The sequence below is a fragment of the Lonchura striata genome, chromosome 20 (genome assembly GCF_046129695.1).
Source record: "Lonchura striata isolate bLonStr1 chromosome 20, bLonStr1.mat, whole genome shotgun sequence".
NCBI classification, from domain to species: Eukaryota; Metazoa; Chordata; class Aves; order Passeriformes; family Estrildidae; genus Lonchura; species Lonchura striata.
The window spans coordinates 1,559,712-1,577,180 of record NC_134622.1 but is presented as its reverse complement, the minus strand read 5'-3'; the positions used below and the strand labels follow the sequence as shown (position 1 = coordinate 1,577,180).

The 17,469-nt window shown below is 53.0% G+C and overlaps 3 protein-coding genes across 5 annotated transcripts in view; 2 read left to right on the top strand and 1 right to left on the bottom strand.

The window, feature by feature from the left end:
• Positions 1–369, bottom strand: part of LOC110472027 (S-adenosyl-L-methionine-dependent tRNA 4-demethylwyosine synthase TYW1) — a 95,378-nt gene extending 95,009 nt beyond the window's left edge. For all 3 annotated transcript variants that reach the window (XM_077787468.1, XM_077787467.1, XM_077787466.1), the window contains exon 1: positions 279–369. The gene's annotated coding sequence lies outside the window, so the exon portion shown is untranslated. The remainder of the gene's footprint in view (positions 1–278) is intronic.
• Positions 369–7,582, top strand: SBDS (SBDS ribosome maturation factor). Its single transcript, XM_077787470.1, has 5 exons — positions 369–536; positions 1,639–1,768; positions 2,963–3,157; positions 4,488–4,658; positions 5,290–7,582. Exons 1-5 carry the CDS (start codon positions 409–411, stop codon positions 5,416–5,418), a joined length of 753 nt encoding a protein of 250 aa, XP_077643596.1. The 5' UTR covers positions 369–408; the 3' UTR covers positions 5,419–7,582.
• A 1,117-nt stretch (positions 7,583–8,699) lies between these two features.
• On the top strand, positions 8,700–10,604 carry LOC144247263 (coiled-coil domain-containing protein 183-like; the record flags this gene model as incomplete). The annotated part of the gene is made up of 4 exons (XM_077787637.1): positions 8,700–9,281; positions 9,961–10,128; positions 10,256–10,360; positions 10,524–10,604. Coding segments are annotated over exons 1-4 (459 nt in total), but the record flags the coding sequence as incomplete, so codon positions are not given.
• Between the last annotated feature and the right edge of the window lie 6,865 nt (positions 10,605–17,469).

Genomic DNA, 17,469 nt, shown 5'->3' with positions numbered 1-17,469 from the left:
ATTACCCCACAAACACGGTTATCAACCCATACACACATTATTATCCCACAAACTCGGTTAGTAGCCCACACACGCGGTTATTACCCCACAAACACGGTTATCAACCCATACACACATTATTACCCCACAAACTCGGTTAGTAGCCCACACACGCGGCTATTACCCCACAAACACGGTTACTAGACTCCCCCCTCACGGCTATCACCCCCGGACACAGCTATCGCCCCCAGCCGCGGCTATTCCGTCCCGCCCATCACAGCCCTCTCTCCCTCACGCACACAGCCGCCGCCCCGGCCCCGGCCGGCTCCGAGCCGCTCCCCGCCCGCTCCCTCAGCCGCCGTCGCCGCTCCCGCCCCTTCCGCCCGTGCCGCCGTTCACTGCCGGGCCGGGGGCGGAGCGGCGGCCGCCATGTCCATCTTCACCCCCACCAACCAGATCCGCCTCACCAACGTGGCCGTGGTGCGGGCACGGCGCGCCGGCAAGCGCTTCGAGATCGCCTGTTACCGCAACAAGGTCATGGGCTGGCGCAGCGGAGCGTGAGTGCCCGGGGAGCCCGCGGGGAGGCGGCTGGGGCCCGGCCCGTGTGCGGAGCCGGCGTGAGGGCGTCGTAGCGGGCACCCTGTGCGGGGACTCGGCAGCTGCTGGAGAATGGTTGCAGGAGAGGGGTCGTGGATCAATGGAACAGTTATTCATTGATAGCTCTAAGACGCCAGAATCAGAATCAGGCTGTGTCTGGCCTGGGAACAGAGCTTGGGAAACCGGCTCTGTGTCTAGGCCTGGGAAACTGTACAAGGTCTGTCTAGGCCTGGGAAATAGAACAAGGTCGGAATGAGATAATAAGGATGAGCATATCCTTGGAGATATGCTTGTACAAGAATAGGCTGTGTGACAAGATGTGCCCAGAGAAGATGGGATGTACCATGACGACGTGACTAGAGATGAGAAACTTGGCTTAAGAAACCTGGCTGTAGTTGTAAATGCACGTAGGCTAAACATTACAAAGACCTTTGTAAACTGACCAACGAGAGCTGCTGCTGACTTTACTTGTAGCAAACCCTATATGAACTGACAGGATTTTTGAACAAAAGGAGCTTGCTTATCAATGGTACCGATCGTGCTTGTCTTCCCCACGGCCCACATCGGGCAGTGGAGCCCGTGGGGCGTCGGCAGTGACCGTGCGGGCCCGGCTGTGGGTCTGAGCCCGGGAGCACCGTGCCCGCGCCTGGGCAGCGACATCTCCGTGCTGGAAGGTTCCGGCTGTGCTGGGTCAGCCTGTGCTGAGTCAGGAGCTCCTTCTCCGAGCTGAACGCAGCTGGGCTCCTGGCATTGCTGCTGTGCTGGAGAGGGGCTTTGAGCAAGGTGTGCAGTGCCACGGCAAGGGGCAGTGCTTTCAAACTGACAGAGGGATGGATAGATGGGGCATTGGGAAGGAATTGTTCACTGCGAGGGTAGGCAGGCCCTGGCACAGGTGCCCAGGGATGCTGTGGCTGCCCCTGGATCCTTGGCAGTGCCCAAGGCCAGGATGGATGCGGTTTGGAGCAGCCTGGGACAGTGGAAGGTATCTCTACCCATGGCAGGAGTGGAACTGGCACCATTCTAGGATTATTCTGAGTTTTCTACATTTGTCTTAATCTCTAGGGAGAAAGATCTCGACGAGGTCCTGCAGACACACACAGTGTTTGTCAATGTCTCCAAAGGCCAGGTGGCAAAGAAGGAAGATCTGGTTAAAGCATTTGGGACAGATGACCAGACAGAAATCTGTAAGATGGTAGGTTTCACACACTTTGCTTTATAAAAAATGTGAGATTTAGTCACTCAGTTAGGTGGTTTGTACTGAAGGGTGTTTGTAGAATACTGCTATAGGTGAAAGGGTTGTTTGTTAAGAAATTGATAAAAAGGAGTTGTAGCTCTATTTTGCGGTTTTAAATTTGGCATGTGCGTGTGGCTGGAAGGAATTCTGTCTAACACACACCTTGCATGCATCAATGTGTCTGGACACAGCCAGCACTGAAGAGTTCCTCACATAAGATAAGTTATTAAGAATGCAGGGAAAAGAAGGGGACAAGTTGCTTACTTGGGAGAGCTCCCTTAAGTGTTTAGTAACAGATCTAATTCCTTAGTCCTTACTGGTGGGATATGAACTGTGGACTTGTTCTGGTTGAAAAGATTTCAGTAACTCTCTTGAGCATTGACCTGGAAGCCAGGAAGGACATCCTTCTCCTGGGGTCACCAGGCCCAGTATCAACAGCTGGGCCAGGGAGGGGATTGTCCTGCTCTGCTCTGGGCTGAGGCAGTTTTGGGTGCCACAATATAAGAAAGATCTGAAGCTGTCAGAGTCCAAAGAAAGCTGCAAAGAGGGTGAAGGGCCTGGAGGGATCACGCAAAGAGCAGTTGAGGGCACTTGGTCTGTTCAGCCTGAGAGACTGAGGTCAGACCTCATCAGGGTCGACAGCTCTGATCTCTGCTCTGTGTGACAGGGCCAGGGCCCAGGGAATGGCTGTGCCGGGGCAGGTGTAGGTTGGATTTTAGGGAAAGGTTCTTCCCCCAGAGAGTGCTGGGCGCTGCCCAGGGAATGGGCACGGCCCTGAGGCTGCCAGAGCTCCAGGAGCCTTTGGACACCACTGCCAGGGATGCCCAGGGTGGGATTGTTGGGGTGTCTGTGCAGGGCAAGGACTGGATGATCCCTGGGGGCTCTCTTCCAACTCAATATATTCTGTGAAATCTGTGCTTCTCTCACTGCAGTTTAGGATTTCTGTGGTGAGTTTTTTTGTCTGAAGCCTTTCCAGTGCTGTCTGTTGTAATGGTTCACATTATTAATTTGGTTATTGTTTGCTGCACTTCAAATCTCACTCAACCTTTCAAGCAGCTGTCAAATTTAACAAAATTACTCAAAGCTGTCAAATTTAACTTGTCACTCTTCATATCCACGCTGTTCATTAACCCATTTCTGTGGCTAAAACAGATTTTATCCAAAGGGGAGCTGCAGGTGTCGGACAAGGAGCGGCACACGCAGCTGGAGCAGATGTTCCGAGACATCGCCACCATCGTGGCTGACAAGTGTGTGAACCCCGAGACCAAGCGGCCCTACACGGTGATCCTTATCGAGAGGGCCATGAAGGACATCCACTACTCTGTCAAACCCAACAAGAGCACAAAGCAGCAGCTGAGTTTCCTGCAGTATGCAAGGTGCTGCCATCCAGGGGAATTCCTCAGGTCTCAGCCAAAGAGGGATCAGCAGAGTACCAGGATCTGAGGCCTGCACAGAAATTACTTGTCAGAACTCAAAACGTCCCTCAGACATTTCTGATGTTCCGGATCCAGGTCAGAAGCATTTGAGACCCTGGCAGGCAGCTGGGAACAGCTGTGATTTTGGGTTTGAGCCATGGAATGATTTACCAACCTTGCAGGAAGAACAAGTCACAGAAGTTTAGATATTATAGTAGAAGTAGTCACAAAGTAAAGGGAAGAATTTTTGAGTGCTGTACAGGGGGGGTTTAAGTCCTGTACAGGGGGGTTTCTGTTTTGTACATGGGGGTCAGAAGTTTTAAGATGGAGGGATCTGGGCCTGCCCTGTCCTCCCTCTTTCTCCTTCCTTACCTCCATGTTCTTGGTGACGTTGACACTCACAGATTGGTTTGGAGTAGAAAGGCACCATTTAATATAGGTAATAGGAATTGGGGAAAAGCTGCAAACATGTAACACGTAATGTACCATATAAAAGATAGAAAAGCACCATTTAATATAGGTAATAGGAATTGGGGAAAAGCTGCAAACATGTAACACGTAATGTACCATATAAAAGAGAGCAGCAGCCCTGGGCAGGGAGAGAAGAAGCAGTCGGAGTCAGAGAGGATGTCAGGGTGTGTGTGTGCCTCTGCCTGAGCTGTGAGCAAACCACGGCAGCTCCAGGAGAAAATCTTATAAAAAACTTGCAATAAACTACCTTGAGACCGAACAACAGAAGAATATTGAGCCTTTCTTTGGAAGCTCGGGTTGGAGGAGAGACTTTTCCACCATGTGGAACCACCTCCAACCTAGGCGTGAGCTCTGGCAATTACTCAGCTATCTGGCAACTGAGTGCTGGAGAGAAGCAGCTTCTGAAACTCAGGCAATTGGTTTGCTAAGAATTCAGCAAAGGGAGAAAGAAAGGGAAAAAACCAACAGTGGTACACTTAGAACCAAAATAAAAGGTTTATGATTTATGCTAATTGAGGTGGCATATCAGGTTTGCATCTGAGACATGTGGGTTTGTGGTGTTGTGCAGTATAGCAATTTAATTTTTTTTCAGATAGCTTTTAAGTGTTCAAAGTGATCACAAACAACAGGAAGTCTGCCTTTTCTTGTTCATCTGTCAAAAGAGCATGACAGCAACCTCCCTGCAGCAGAGCAGCTGTGCCCAGCACTGAGAGATAGCTCTGAAGCGGGGGAAAAGGTTTGAGATTTGGATCTGGGTTTTAAGCAGATGTGCAAGTGCTCTTTTTCTTGTCCAACAGGCCCTGGAAGTGATCAGGCAGCTGAAGGAGACCATGCAGATTGAACGTGCTCACATGAGGCTGAGGTTTATCCTGCCAGCAAAGGAAGGCAAGAAGCTGAAAGAGAAGCTCAAGCCACTGATTAAAGTTACTGAGAGTGAAGACTTCCAGGAACACCTGGAAATGGTAAGTAAAAACAGTCCCTGGGGTTCAGGTTTGATTTGAACTACACATGTGTATTTTACTAGGAGATGAATTCATAGAAGTTGTTTAGTGGAAGTTGTTTACATAAACTGAAGGCTTAACAGAGATCCTGAATCAGAGCTGCAGTTGGGAAGTTTTAATTTCACAGAATCCTAGTGGTATAGGCATGGAAGCAGCCTTTGGTATCCAGAGGTTGCTGCTCCAAGCTGACTGCACGGTGCAATTCCTCTTAGCAGAGATGATCCTGCAACACTGATAAATCTCTGTCACATGTGGAATGTTACTGTTACTTATTTGGTGCCTTCTGTCTAGATTTTAAGGGTGGCTAATTATTTTTTTTTTTAAGTTGGTGTGTGGTAAAGCACAATTTGTATTAAAATCTTCATCCAAGCAGATTAGAACGCAGCAATCCCAACTGGCAAAAGCCATGTCCAGCATGGGGAACTGGAAATGTAGAGTTCTGTGGAAAGATTGCTGCCAGAGAGAGCTTGTCAACTCTTCAGTGTCCTCCTCAGTAACTAGCTAGGATTGTTTTAATGAATGTTAGGTGTTGGGAAGGGGCTGATGAAATCCAAACATTCTTGGCTGACTGATGAAATGTGGAACATTCCAGGTGTGCCTTATTGACCCAGGCTGCTTCAGGGAGATCGACGAGCTGATCCGCAGTGAGACAAAAGGGAAAGGATCCCTGGAAGTGCTCAGTCTGAAGGATGTGGAGGAAGGAGATGAAAAGCTTGAATAACAAAATCTTCTGCAGCAGATCTGCTTCAACAACCTCCCCGCAGTGACTGGTGTAGCCACTCTTCTGTTAGGCCTTCATGGTTTTTCCAATCTCTTGCTGCCAAATATTTTCTGACACTAATCCTTTGGGATTTTTCCATGCAGTGTGGGTGGGTTTTTTTTTTTTATCATTTTACACTTTCTTGGTTTACAGATGTCTTTGCCTGAAAGAAGATTTTGTGTCAGAGTTGCACTAATGAGGACTGAGTGAGGGTGTGGTAGGAGGTTACTCTGGCTTTGCTGTAGTTTCAGGATTGCTGTTGAAGAGTGTTTGAGTGATTTGGTGCCAATTGTTTGTACCTTCAAGTTGTCAGTGTTGAGTGGAAGATTGCACTGAGAAGTGGCTTTGTATGTGAGGAGAGGGACCTGAACAAAAAAAGAAAAAAAGAGAGCTGCACTTTCGCTTCTAAACAGGTGCAGTGTGGATTATGTCTAAAAATCAGTCTCTTGGCAGTGTGAAAACGGACTTAGGCTTCCATAATTGGCTACTTGGTCATTAAAGTATTTCAAAGGACCACTCATAAAGAATTCCTTCACTGGCTGTAGTAGCACTTGCTGACGTAGAGAGATGATGTTCTCCAAATAATTTATTTATAGAATATATTTAGCTACATTAATAAAAACAAATGATCATCTATTTATATATTATAGATACAGAAAGAAATAAGATAATTATTTTTGTTAATAGTAGAGGAGATTTCCCCAGCTGTGGCAATGCTTTTGTAGGCTGAGGGAGTAGCCTGTGCTTGGGAGCTGCTGCTTTCACATGATAAAATTAATCTCAAACAGGCAGTGGTGGCCTCTGGCCATGGAGCCAGACAGGCTTTTGTTGGACAGTAATTCCCAGCAGGAATTGTTTGTGTGTGCCCCTTTGCTTTTTAGTGCAACAGAACAATTCTGGCAGCTGTCCTTTATCCTCTGTCTTTTTTTTTTTTGCTACTCTCTAATCCATGCATGGAATTACCAGGCAGCTCCTGAGGCATGGGATATAGTTCTTGCTAATTCTGTTAAATCTTGCTGCAGCTGTGTTAAACAAATGATTTGAAGTTGAAAAGGGGAAGAGAGGACAACAACGGGGGAAGGAGATACTAAAAATACAAACCACCAGGCAAAGCAGATATGGTTCAGTGATTAAAAGCTAAATCAGCAGGAATTTGAGGAGCCTTTAATATGACATTCATGTTTCCATGCAGTAGCAGGCAGCAGGTGGGGAGCTGTGGGCCAGCCAGAGAGATCTCTCCCAGGTGGGCGTGGTGTTCTTTGGTTGGTGTTGCCTTCCAGAGCCTCCCCCCTTGTGGGAGAGTTAAACAGAGCTGGGTTTGTGCTGCTGGCCTTTCCTCTGCACCTTAACTCATTGTGAATTCCATCTGGGAGAGTGGGAATCAGCTGGAGGGGGGGAGGTTTGGCATGTGAGGTGGCTGCAGGGCTGTAGCCTCAGTCCACAGCTGCCCCTTGGGAGTGGATTTCTGCAGCAGCCAATTTGTGCACACTCATGCAAGGCCAGGATCAATTCCTTCAGCAGTATTTTGGGAGGTCCTGCCTCTCTAGAGCTTGAATTTTGCTGAGTGCAGGTGAAACAGATTCCTCAACTACTTCATCCATTTTAAAATGCTTTTGTTTGCTCCCAGGGTTTTAAATGCTGCCTAGGAAATGCAGGGGTGTAGTGACTGGATATGCCGTGGACAGGGCTCAGTGTGGACAGCTCTGTGTGCACAGGCAGCTCCCTGTGTCCCACCCTGGGCTGCTGTCTTCATGGGCCCCTCTCTCCAAGCACACTCCCTGAAGATGATCATGTTGATATTTAGCTTGTCACTGGCAATTAGCACTAACATGCAATTCATAAATGTGCAAATGAGATACTGAGCAAGAGCTTCAGAGGATATTGTGTCAGTAATACCTGTTTCACAATTCTTTAATTTCTTGGTTTGCTGTGTCTAACACCTTGAGCATAACAGGATGGCAGCAGATCTGGAGTTCCAGAACCTGAATCTAAGCAGATTCATGAGCTTGGTGCTAGGAAGGCAATTTCTTTATAAAGTCTTTTTCTGTAAATCCAAACATTAAGGAATTTCCCTGGTTGAGGGAACTTGAGTTTATTTATGGACAAATAAAGATACATGCTGGCATTTCTTGTTATGTTTGTAGTTCAGCAAGAACGTATGGTGAGCATCAGAATAAAGCTCAGGATTTGTCTTTGCCCATTCCAACAAGAGCATAACTCCCTGCACAACCATTTCCTGGCTAATTAACTGAAATTTTTAAATAGGTGGGCATTTAAATAAGCTGGCAGCCTCTGGGAGAGCACTGCTGGTGTGTTTGGGTACACAGGCACATATGTTTGCCCTGAAATTGTCCTGTTCCTGTGGGGCTCAGAATGGTCCCTGACAGCTGCCACAACAATGGAAGACAAAGCTGGAATGCTCTGCCCCCTCCTCCAGTGCCAGAGCTCACCCTGGGTCGGGGGTGGCTCCGTGTGGTGGAAAAGTCTCTCCTCCAACCCGAGCTTCCAAAGAAAGGCTCAGCAGTCTCTGTTGTTGGGTCTCAAGGCAGTTTATTGCAAGTTATCTAAAAGATTTTCTCCTCGGGCTGCTGTGGTTTGCTCACAGCTCAGGCAGAGGCACACACACACCCTGACATCCTCTCTGACCCCGACTGCTTCTCTCCCTGCCCAGGGCTGCTGCTCTCTTTTATATGGTACATTACGTGTTACATGTTTGCAGCCTTTCCCCAATGCCTATTACCTATATTAAATGGTGCTTTTCTACTCTAAACCAATCTGTGAGTGCCAACATCACCAAGAACATGGAGGTAAGGAAGGAGAAAGAGGGAGGACAGGGCAGGCCCAAATCCCAAGTCCATCTTAAAACTTCTGACCCCCATGTACAAGACCTAAAATCCCCCTGTACAGCACTCAAAAATTCTTCCCTCTACTTTGTGACTTCTGCCATAATATATAAACTTTTGTGACTTCTTGTTCTTCCTGCAAGGTTAGTAAATCATTCCATGGCTCAAACCCAAAATCACAGCTGTTTCCAGCTGCCTGCCAGGGTCTCAAATGCTTCTGACCTGGACCCAGAACCTCCAAAAATGTCTGAGGGACATTTTGAGTTCCGACACTCCAGGAGCTCATTAATCAGTTGTTAATTAACCTGTTCGCTGCAGAAGTGGTGAGGCGGGGGCTGGGCCGTGGCCGGTGGCAGTTGGCAGAGCCACGGTGACAGTTCAACGGTGGAACCCTGCGCTCCCAGCGCTGAGATACCTCCTGGGGCAGCCGGGCCTCGGCGTCTGTCCCACGGGGACTGTGAATGGTGGGCTGAGGGATGGAGGCCCCCGGCGGCACGCGGGGCCCCAAGGCCAGCCTGAGCCAGCGCAGCCAGGAGATGCGTGTCCTCGTGGACCTGCAAGGTGCTGCCTCGGGCTGCTCGGGGACAGGGGTCGCAGCCCCCTTGTCCCACACACTACCATTGGCTGCCTGATGTCCCCCCAGAGCAAGGCAGGAAGATTTTCGCTCAGTCCTGCGAGGAAAAGCTCCGGCAGAACAGGGAGCTGCTCCCCAGCCTGCGGACGGCCTTGCAGGAGGACTCCAATATCCTGGACTTTGTCCTGAAGGTACCAGCAGGTCCTTCCTGCTGCACCCCTGCCTGGTGCTGGGCCTGCATCCCCAGCCCCTCCAGGAGCTGGCAGCACAGGCCAGCAAAAAATGTCATTCCCAGGCTGACAATGGCCATCCCTTTGTTTCTCCCCTGCCCACAGTACAACAAACTCCCCATTAAGGATGCTTTTGGAGAGGGCCATGAGCTCGTTCCAGCCACTGAGAACCTGGAGGTAATGGCAGGGCTGGGGTTTCTCATAGGGGCTGGGGCTCTGGGGACACTGAGAACACTGCATGGCAGAGGGACATGGTGCCAGCACCAGGACAGCCCTACGGGGCTGCTGTGGAGACACGGGGTGTTCATGTCTGGTCCAATGGGGCCTATCCATGCAGCCCCTTTGTCCCAGCAGCCCTCCTGGCTGTCCCACCCCACGTGTCCCTGGCACTGCCTGTGTTCATACAGGGTGCAGTTGCATCCCTGGCAGAGAGCTGCTGCCCCTGCCCTTCACTGCCTGTCCCAAGGTTGTGCCCTGGTTACAAACCCGTGGAGATCGAGGCGCTGTGCCTGCAGAGCTGCCTTTGCCCAGAGGCCTCGTGCAGTGACAGTGGTGCTGCTGCTCTCTGACAACATCCCCATCTGGGCCCTGATCGATTTTATTGATCCCCAGCCCTGCTCCATGGTATGCAGAGTCCCTAAGCCCAGCCCAGCCCTGCCACCAGCAGTTGCCCACCTCTGCCTTATCCCAGCCAGCCCCCAGAGCAAAACTCACCCAGACCCTATCCTGTCAAAGCAGTGACAACATCATGGAGCAGTGTCTCGGTGTCCCCAGCTCTAGTTTGGGGGGAGTTTTCTGGGAAGCACCCTGTTCTCCTGCAGCATCCAGCCTGGAAAATGGTCTCATGCCCATCCAGGTGGCCATAAAGAAGATCGAGGCCCAAGTCCATGACCAGGTGAAGGTGTGTGACATGCTGCAGCACCAGCTGAAGCAGTGGAGCCAAGCCAGGGACGAGCGCCAGAGGCACCTGCAGGATCTGCAGGGTGCTGAGACGGATCCTAAGTGGCAAGAGCCACAGTTGCAGGTACCCAGGAGCCCTTCCTGGTGTGCCAATACTCATGAGGGGCTTTAATCCAGGCCCTGCACCCCCAGCTGGGCACTGGGCTTGGCACACGTAGTCACTTTGTGTCCTCCCCCTGTGTCTGCCCCAGACCATTCGCCAGCTGGGCAATGAGATCGAGAAGATGCTGATGAAAATTCACAGTGGAGAGATTATGACCAAACGGTACCTGAGGCTGCAGGAGGTCCTGAAGAGGGTGAGCTGCTCCTCACTGTGCTGATGTTTCACCTGCTCTCCCTGCAAAGGCACAGGGGGCCCAAGGGGCTGTGTCCCAGGGGACACCCGGCTGGTCCCCTCCATGGCCTGTCACAGCACAGGGGACCCTAGTGGGTGATGTGCTGTGGCTCCCTGTGTGCCAGGAGCTGGTGTACCTGCCTCGATGCCTAGACCTCCTGTCTGGGATGACTGTGACGTACCACGAGGAGCTCACAGGCCAGACTAGCCTCCAAGCCAACAATGTCATCAAGGTGAGATAACTGGGGCCCTTTCCCACCCTCCAGTGCCCACAGACAGCACCATGTACCTGGGCCTGAGAGCAAGGGGCAAAAGAGATGGAGCTGTGGTTGCCCACAGCACCCAGAGGCCACCATAGGTTCTGCCAGGTCTCCCTCTTCTCTCCTGGGGCTGGGGTCAGACTGAAGTACCAGCCATGGCAAAGGCAGTGTGTCCCAGAACCAGCCCACCTTGCTAAGTTTCTTTCACAGCCTATTTCCACACACTGGGGTCACTTTTGACATTGGGCATCCCAGGAGCTCATCCAGTCACTCAAATCAGATTCACAGAATGGTTTGGGTTGGCAGGGACCTTAAATCTCATGTCATTCCAGCCCCCTGCCATGGGCAGGGACACCTTCCACTCTCCCAGGTTGTTCCAACCCTGTCCAATCTGACCTTGGAACTTCCAGGGATCCAGGGGCAGCCACAGCTGCTCTGGGCACTCTGTCCCAGGGTGTCATCACCCTCACAGGGATGAATTTCTTCCCACATCTCAATCTAAACCAATACCTGAACCTAATAACCAACCTGTAGAAAGATCCAACTGACTTTGGCAGCAACTCTTCCCTTCTCTGTTGTACTCCAGAAACTCATGGCTGAGGCAGGACCCCAGGTCTGTGTGGAGAAGCAGCTCAGGGACCAGTCCCTGGCAGAGCAAAGGAAGCACATCGAGAGCCTCCGGCACGAGGAGGAGAGCAAAAGACAGCAGAGGCAGGTGAGCTGGGGCTGGGGGCAGGAAGGGCTGGGGGCAGGTGAGCTGGGCCTGGGGGGCAGGCAGGGCTGGGGGGCAGGAAGGGCTGGGGGCAGGTGAGCTGGGATGTGGGCCAGGTGAGCTGGGATGTGGGGCAGGCAGGGCTGGGGCCAGGTGAGCTGGGGGTAGGTGAGCTGGGGCTGGGGGCAGGAAGGGCTGGGGGCAGGTGAGCTGGGCCTGGGGGGCAGGCAGGGCTGGGGGGCAGGCAGGGCTGGGGCCAGGTGAGCTGGGATGTGGGCCAGGTGAGCTGGGATGTGGGCCAGGTGAGCTGGGATGTGGGGCAGCCTGCAGTGCTGAACCCCCAGGGCTGACAGTGACTGTCCTTGCAGCAAGCTGTGTCCATGCTCTCTGCAGAGCAGGAGCTGAGCTCCTCAGAAACAGTGGTGGGTGAGTGCCTGGCTGGGGCAGGGCGGGGGGATGTGGGCATGGCCACGGGCATCCTGCCCTGCTCCTTCCCTGCCTCCCCAGGTGCTGACCTGGAGGGCGCCATGGCCAAGATGCAGCGCGAGGCCTTTGTGACCGACAAGATGGAGAAGGCAAAGGCTGCCCTGCAGTGCTCCTGCCTCTGGGTAATGGAAAACCCATCCCTGCTCAAACCTGGGGCTGCTGGCACACTGGGGAGCTGTGAGCTCTCTGCTCCCCCCATTTCCTGCGGAGTTATGTGCTCTTCTCTCCTGGAGCCCCACAAAGCCCCTCTTTGCAGGCAGGCATGGAGCTGCATTTCTTCCCCATGAGCAGAAACTACAGAGCTCCATGGTGCTATAAGCCCCCTGAGGTCCCAGCAGGAGCATCTTGGGCTGAGTCCTTGTGTCTCCCCTGCCTAGGACATCCCCAGCAGCATCCAGGCGCAGAGGAAATCCCTGGAGAACCTGCAGCAGTACATTGATGAGTGCCATGAGGAGGGGGAAGTGCTGGAGGAGACACTGAAAGAGATGGAGTTGAAGCTCGCTGAACTGAAGTTTAACCAGCCTGACAGCACCAACAGGTGCTGCTGGCCTTGCACAGCTGTGCCAACCAGGCCACCACCTCTGGGGGGGACGTGTCCCAGCAGGCACCCTGACCTCCACCCCACTGCAGCCACACACTCCTCCCGCACTGGGAGGGTTCCTGAGCTCCCAGTTCTGCTGCTGGCAGAGCACCCAAAGCTCCCACTGGGGTCCAGGAGCTCCTGTCTCCTTGCTGGGCATGGGAATTGCTGCCAGCAGCATAGAGCTGGCCTGCACTTGGGGGTGGGGCAACCTGAACAGCTTTAGGAGCAGTCTGGGGTGCCCCTGCACCTCTCTGCAGCTGTGTGATGTGAGTGTGGCTGGCTCCAGGCTGCGGGAGAAGGAGCTGAGGGAGAAGCTGAAGCGGGAAGAGGACCGGCGGGATCAGATGCGAGCCCAGATGTTGAAGAGCCAGAGGCGCCTGGTTGAGTTTGAGAACATCATTGACAACATGTTCCTCCACCTGCAGGGCATCCCCATCCCTGGCAAGGTACCACGGGCTCCGGGGAGCAGGGCCATGCAGATAGGGCAGCACGGGGACAGCTGGCACAGCCACCACTGCCACCAGGGCCTGGCTGTCCCCAGCAAGGTGGCTCTGTCTCCCCCAGGAGGATTCAGGTGCGGTGGTGGGGCTGGAGGAGAAGCTGCAGTACTGTGAGCAGAAGCTGCAGTTCCTGAAGGAGAAGTTTGCCGCTCGGCCCGAGGACAGCACTGATGAACGCAGCGAGGTACGGGGGCTCTGGCCCTTGGTGGCCCTGGGGACACACACAGGGCCTTCACAGATGGCCACCCACATCATCCTTCCTCAGTAAGGCCATGGAGCAGCTCAGCCCTGTGGGAATCCAGAGCTTCCCTCTGGCTGCCCTGGAAGCTCTGGGATCCTGGCAGGAGTCAGGAACCCCCTGGACAGAGCCCCCAGAGACACTGGCTGTGATCTCTGTCCATGGAAAAGAGTTTTCAATCTTACAGGATGAATTGCAAGCTCTGAGTGTTTGAGATAAGTAATAATTAAGTGTGGCATGGGTGCAAAAGTAAAATTTTAGGGTTCTTGATGAGGGGTCCAAAGGGGACAAGATGGAGGAAATTGGGTGTGCCTTGTCCTTTTCCTCTTTCTTCATGCCCTCCATGTTTCACTGTGCTGTTGGCATTTTTCTGTTGGTTCAGGCTGGGGACACACTGTCCAACGTAGGTGACAGATATTGGCACGTTCTTGTCAATCCAGCCCAGGGAGTTTCTGGTATTTAATGTTTGTCACATCCCACTGAGGGCAGAGCCCCACATGCTGCCCTGCAGGACAGAGCTGGGCAGGGCAGCAGAACATGTGAGAGATAAACAGAATAAACAACCTGGAAACCAGCATAGACAAATTATGACTTCTTTGGCAGCAGGGCTGAGAGACAGAGACTTTTTACAATCTCAGAATCATCAATACCTCAGATTCCGATAAGCCCCGGATGGCTGGCACCGGGCACCCGTGGGGTACCTCAAGTGTGGCACCCTTGGGTTGGAACACCCACCTGTCCCCCAGCACTTGACCCAGGCTGTCTTCCACAGACTTTTGCCAAGGTCAGGAACCTTCTGGAGGAAAAAACTGCAGGTGAAGCACGGAACCTGAAGATTTCCTTTGAGGATGAAGGGGCTATGGAAGATGGTAGGAGAGCACAGTGGGACATATCCCACTGACTGTCCCAGCCCCTGCCCCCTGGGATTTTTGGGAGTCCTTGTCTGTTTCCCACTGGCCCTGCAACCCACAAATTGCCCCCAGATCTTGAGGCCAACCTTGGCTGTTTCCACAGCTTCAGATGTGAGTGGTGGTTTAGGCAGGGGTGGAGGAGAACGAAGGCAGCTGGTGGCATGATGAGCACCAAGCCACTGCCGGAACAAGGAGAGATGTTGTGGGGCAAGAGAGGACACTCTAATCTCCAAATCACCTGGTTCTGAAGAATAATCAGTGCTTGGTTATGCCTGTGGGTGTTCCTGGAAGAGGCAAAGAGCTTTTGGCAGCTCACCACCTTTCTTTAGCAAAGCAGGAGCTGTGCCCACCACACGGCAGCTCCAGACCCTTATGGGAAGCCCCAGCAGCGTTGGAGATGGGCCACAGTGGTGGCACCGCCAGGTCCCACAGGTCACCCTGGGATGCTGGGGTGGAAAGGCCCACAAGGACTCTCCTGGAATCCCATGAGCCCAACAAAATGTGCCAGGTTACCCAGGGACATGGGCACAGCAGAGGTGGCCTCCAGACCCTCCTCAGCCCCTCCTCCCCACTCTCCCCTCCAGACACCTTGGATTTTGATGAGGAAGACCATGAATACATCCCCAGCCGGGAGGACATCAAGAAGCAGGGGCTGCAGCTGATCCAAATGAACACCAGACGTCGCAAGAAGAAGTAGCCGTTTCTCCACGTGAGCTCTGAAGGCCCCAGGCCACCCCTTGTACCCTTTTCCCAGCAGGTTTAATAAATCAGATCTTCTTCATTGCTCCCAGTTCCATGGTGAGGCTGGAACAGGTGATCCTAGGTCACTTCTGTCACTCACAACACGTTGGGGTCCATTCTGAGGGGTTCTGAGGTGGGTGTGGAAGTGGGGATGGGCTGGGTTAGGGACAGCTTCAGCCCCTGGAGCAAAGCTGGGGCTGGCCTGGCAATCTCCTCCTTGGTGCTGTGGGGCCAACACCTTCCCAAGACCTCTGATGCCTCAGGGGCTGGAGCCTCTTTGAGCCAGTGATGAAGAAATGTGGAGAAATGTGGTCCCTGAGTCCTGTGGGGCCCCCAGGGTGGGAGTCCTCGTTTCCGTGCATGGAGAGGAAGGGCAGAGTCTGCCTGGGAAGAAGAGACCCAAAGCTGAGCTGAGCCCCCAGCCTGGAGACTCTCCCCTCCCTGCTCCTGCACATGTGTCCTGCAACTCCTGCCCTGGGCCTGGAGCAAGCCCCAGGTGTCCCCAGGGCTGCAGGAGGCTCTGGGGGTCAGGAATGTCCTAGAGGCTGCTGCTCCAGGGTGGGATCCCTAATCCTGCTGAGGGGCACCCACCGTGTCCCCTCTCCTCTGGTGCTGCAAATAGATGGTGCTGTTTCTCCAAAAACAGCCAGAACCGAGGGGCTCTGCCTGTGCTCCTGGGCAGAGCCAGGACAGGGGCACCTTGTCCCCTTCCACACGGAGGGAGCCTTTCCCTGCCTGTTCTGCTCGGCCCCTGTGCTTCATGTTGGCATCTTCAATGCCATCAGCACCAAGGGGAGGAACGGCTGCTGCTCCCAAGCCTCTCAGCACTGTTCCTGCTGGGTCTCGTGGAAATGGGCATTATCTTCACAAAATACAGCAACTCTTGGGGTTTTTCAGGGAAGCTCCAGAAATAACATCACGTGTCAGTAAAGGCATCTCCTGGAGCTTCCCAGAATCCACAGCCACAGGTGGCTTCTTCTGCAAGTAAAGACGAGGCTGCAATTGCATATCCATCTGTTCATGTCGTGTTCTCATGTGCCCACCACAGCCTCACCACCGTTACAGGGAAAAGTTTTTTCCCAATATCCCATCCATCCCTGCTCTCTGGCAGGGGAAGCCATTCCCTGCATCCTGTCCCTCCATCCCTTGTTCCCAGTCCCTCTCCAGCTCTCCTGGAGCCCCTTTAGGCTCTGGAAGTGGCTCTGAGCTCTCCCTGGAGCCTTCTCCTCTGCAGGTGAGCACCCCCAGCTCTCCCAGCATGAGAAACCTGTCAAGCTCTTGGTCTGGTCTTTCCACACTGGCTGTGGGGAACAGGGAAGTGGGAAAAGGTATGGAAGAGCTGGAGCTGGCTGGAGGCTCCACCCTGTGTCCTATTTTCTGGCTGGAAGGTAATTCAGGGATGGTTTAGCTGCCTTTACAGGAGGGGCAGAGCAGCAGCAGTGGGGTTTCACTTCTCTGAGCTCCTCCTGCCCTGAACAGGAGATCCAAGGGCTACCTGCTCCATCAGGAGCATCCTCTGGATGTGTTCAGACACAGCATCTCAAACCCTCATCACAGCTGCCAGAAGAGGGGAAGGGCTGTCACCTCCAGCCAGCAGCTCCCAGGCACACAGATGGAGCTGGGCACAATCGGAATGACAGGAATGGGAGCAATGGGAATGACTGCTCCTGGCTCCCCTGGATCCAGGAAAAACAGGAATGGGAATAATTGGAATGACTGCTCCTGGCTCCCCTGGATCCAGGAGAAACAGGAATGGGAGCAATGGGAATGACTGCTCCTGGCTCCCCTGGATCCAGGAGAAACAGGAATGGGAGCAATGGGAATGACTGCTCCTGGCTCCCCTGGATCCAGGAGAGATGGTACCAGGAATGGATGTGACAAGTGGAGAAGAGGTACTAGAGATGGGGGGAAAGAGCTGGAGGCAGTGCCTTGGTTTCTGGATTTGAAAAGATGGGAGGAGGTGGGGCTGATGGGGCTCTCCCATAGGGGAAAATATAATTAATTCTATAAGGAATAAATAAATAAATAGGGAAGGGGAAAATGGAAATGGAAAGGAAGGGGGAAAGGAAACAACAGGACTGATGTCACCTGAGGTCGCATTAGGTGTCAGGCACAGCCCATGGAAGGAGATGGGAGGTTTCCTTTTCTGCCCTAAGAAACCTTTATTCCCTTCCTCCAAGCTCGGCTGGAGCTCCAGCACGGATGCTGCAACCAGTGCCAGGACTGGTGAGAAACCAAAAATAGGACACTGGGGAATTGCATGGAAGCATTTGCCATGTGGAAATATCAGTCTCTGCCTTGGGAAGGCTGGGTTTGAGTGGGTTTGGGGCTTTTTATTTTTAAAGGTGTGATGAAAATCACATGGAATGGAGTGCAGGGAAGGGTGGGCACAGCTGGGGATGGCACTGGAGCATCAGTGCTGGGTTTTATCCTCTGGGAAGAGGAACTGGGTAAATCAGCCAGTCTAGGACCAAAGGCAGAGGCTCTGCTGGCTGTTCTGGGGAGGAAGAGGCAGCCAGGGGATCCTTATTGGAGCTGCAATGGTGGGATTTGGGAGGTTTGTGTATCCCAGTCTCTGGGGAGAGAGCTGCTTCTAGCCGAGGAAGCACAAACATTTTCCATTCCCATGTTGATAAGAGG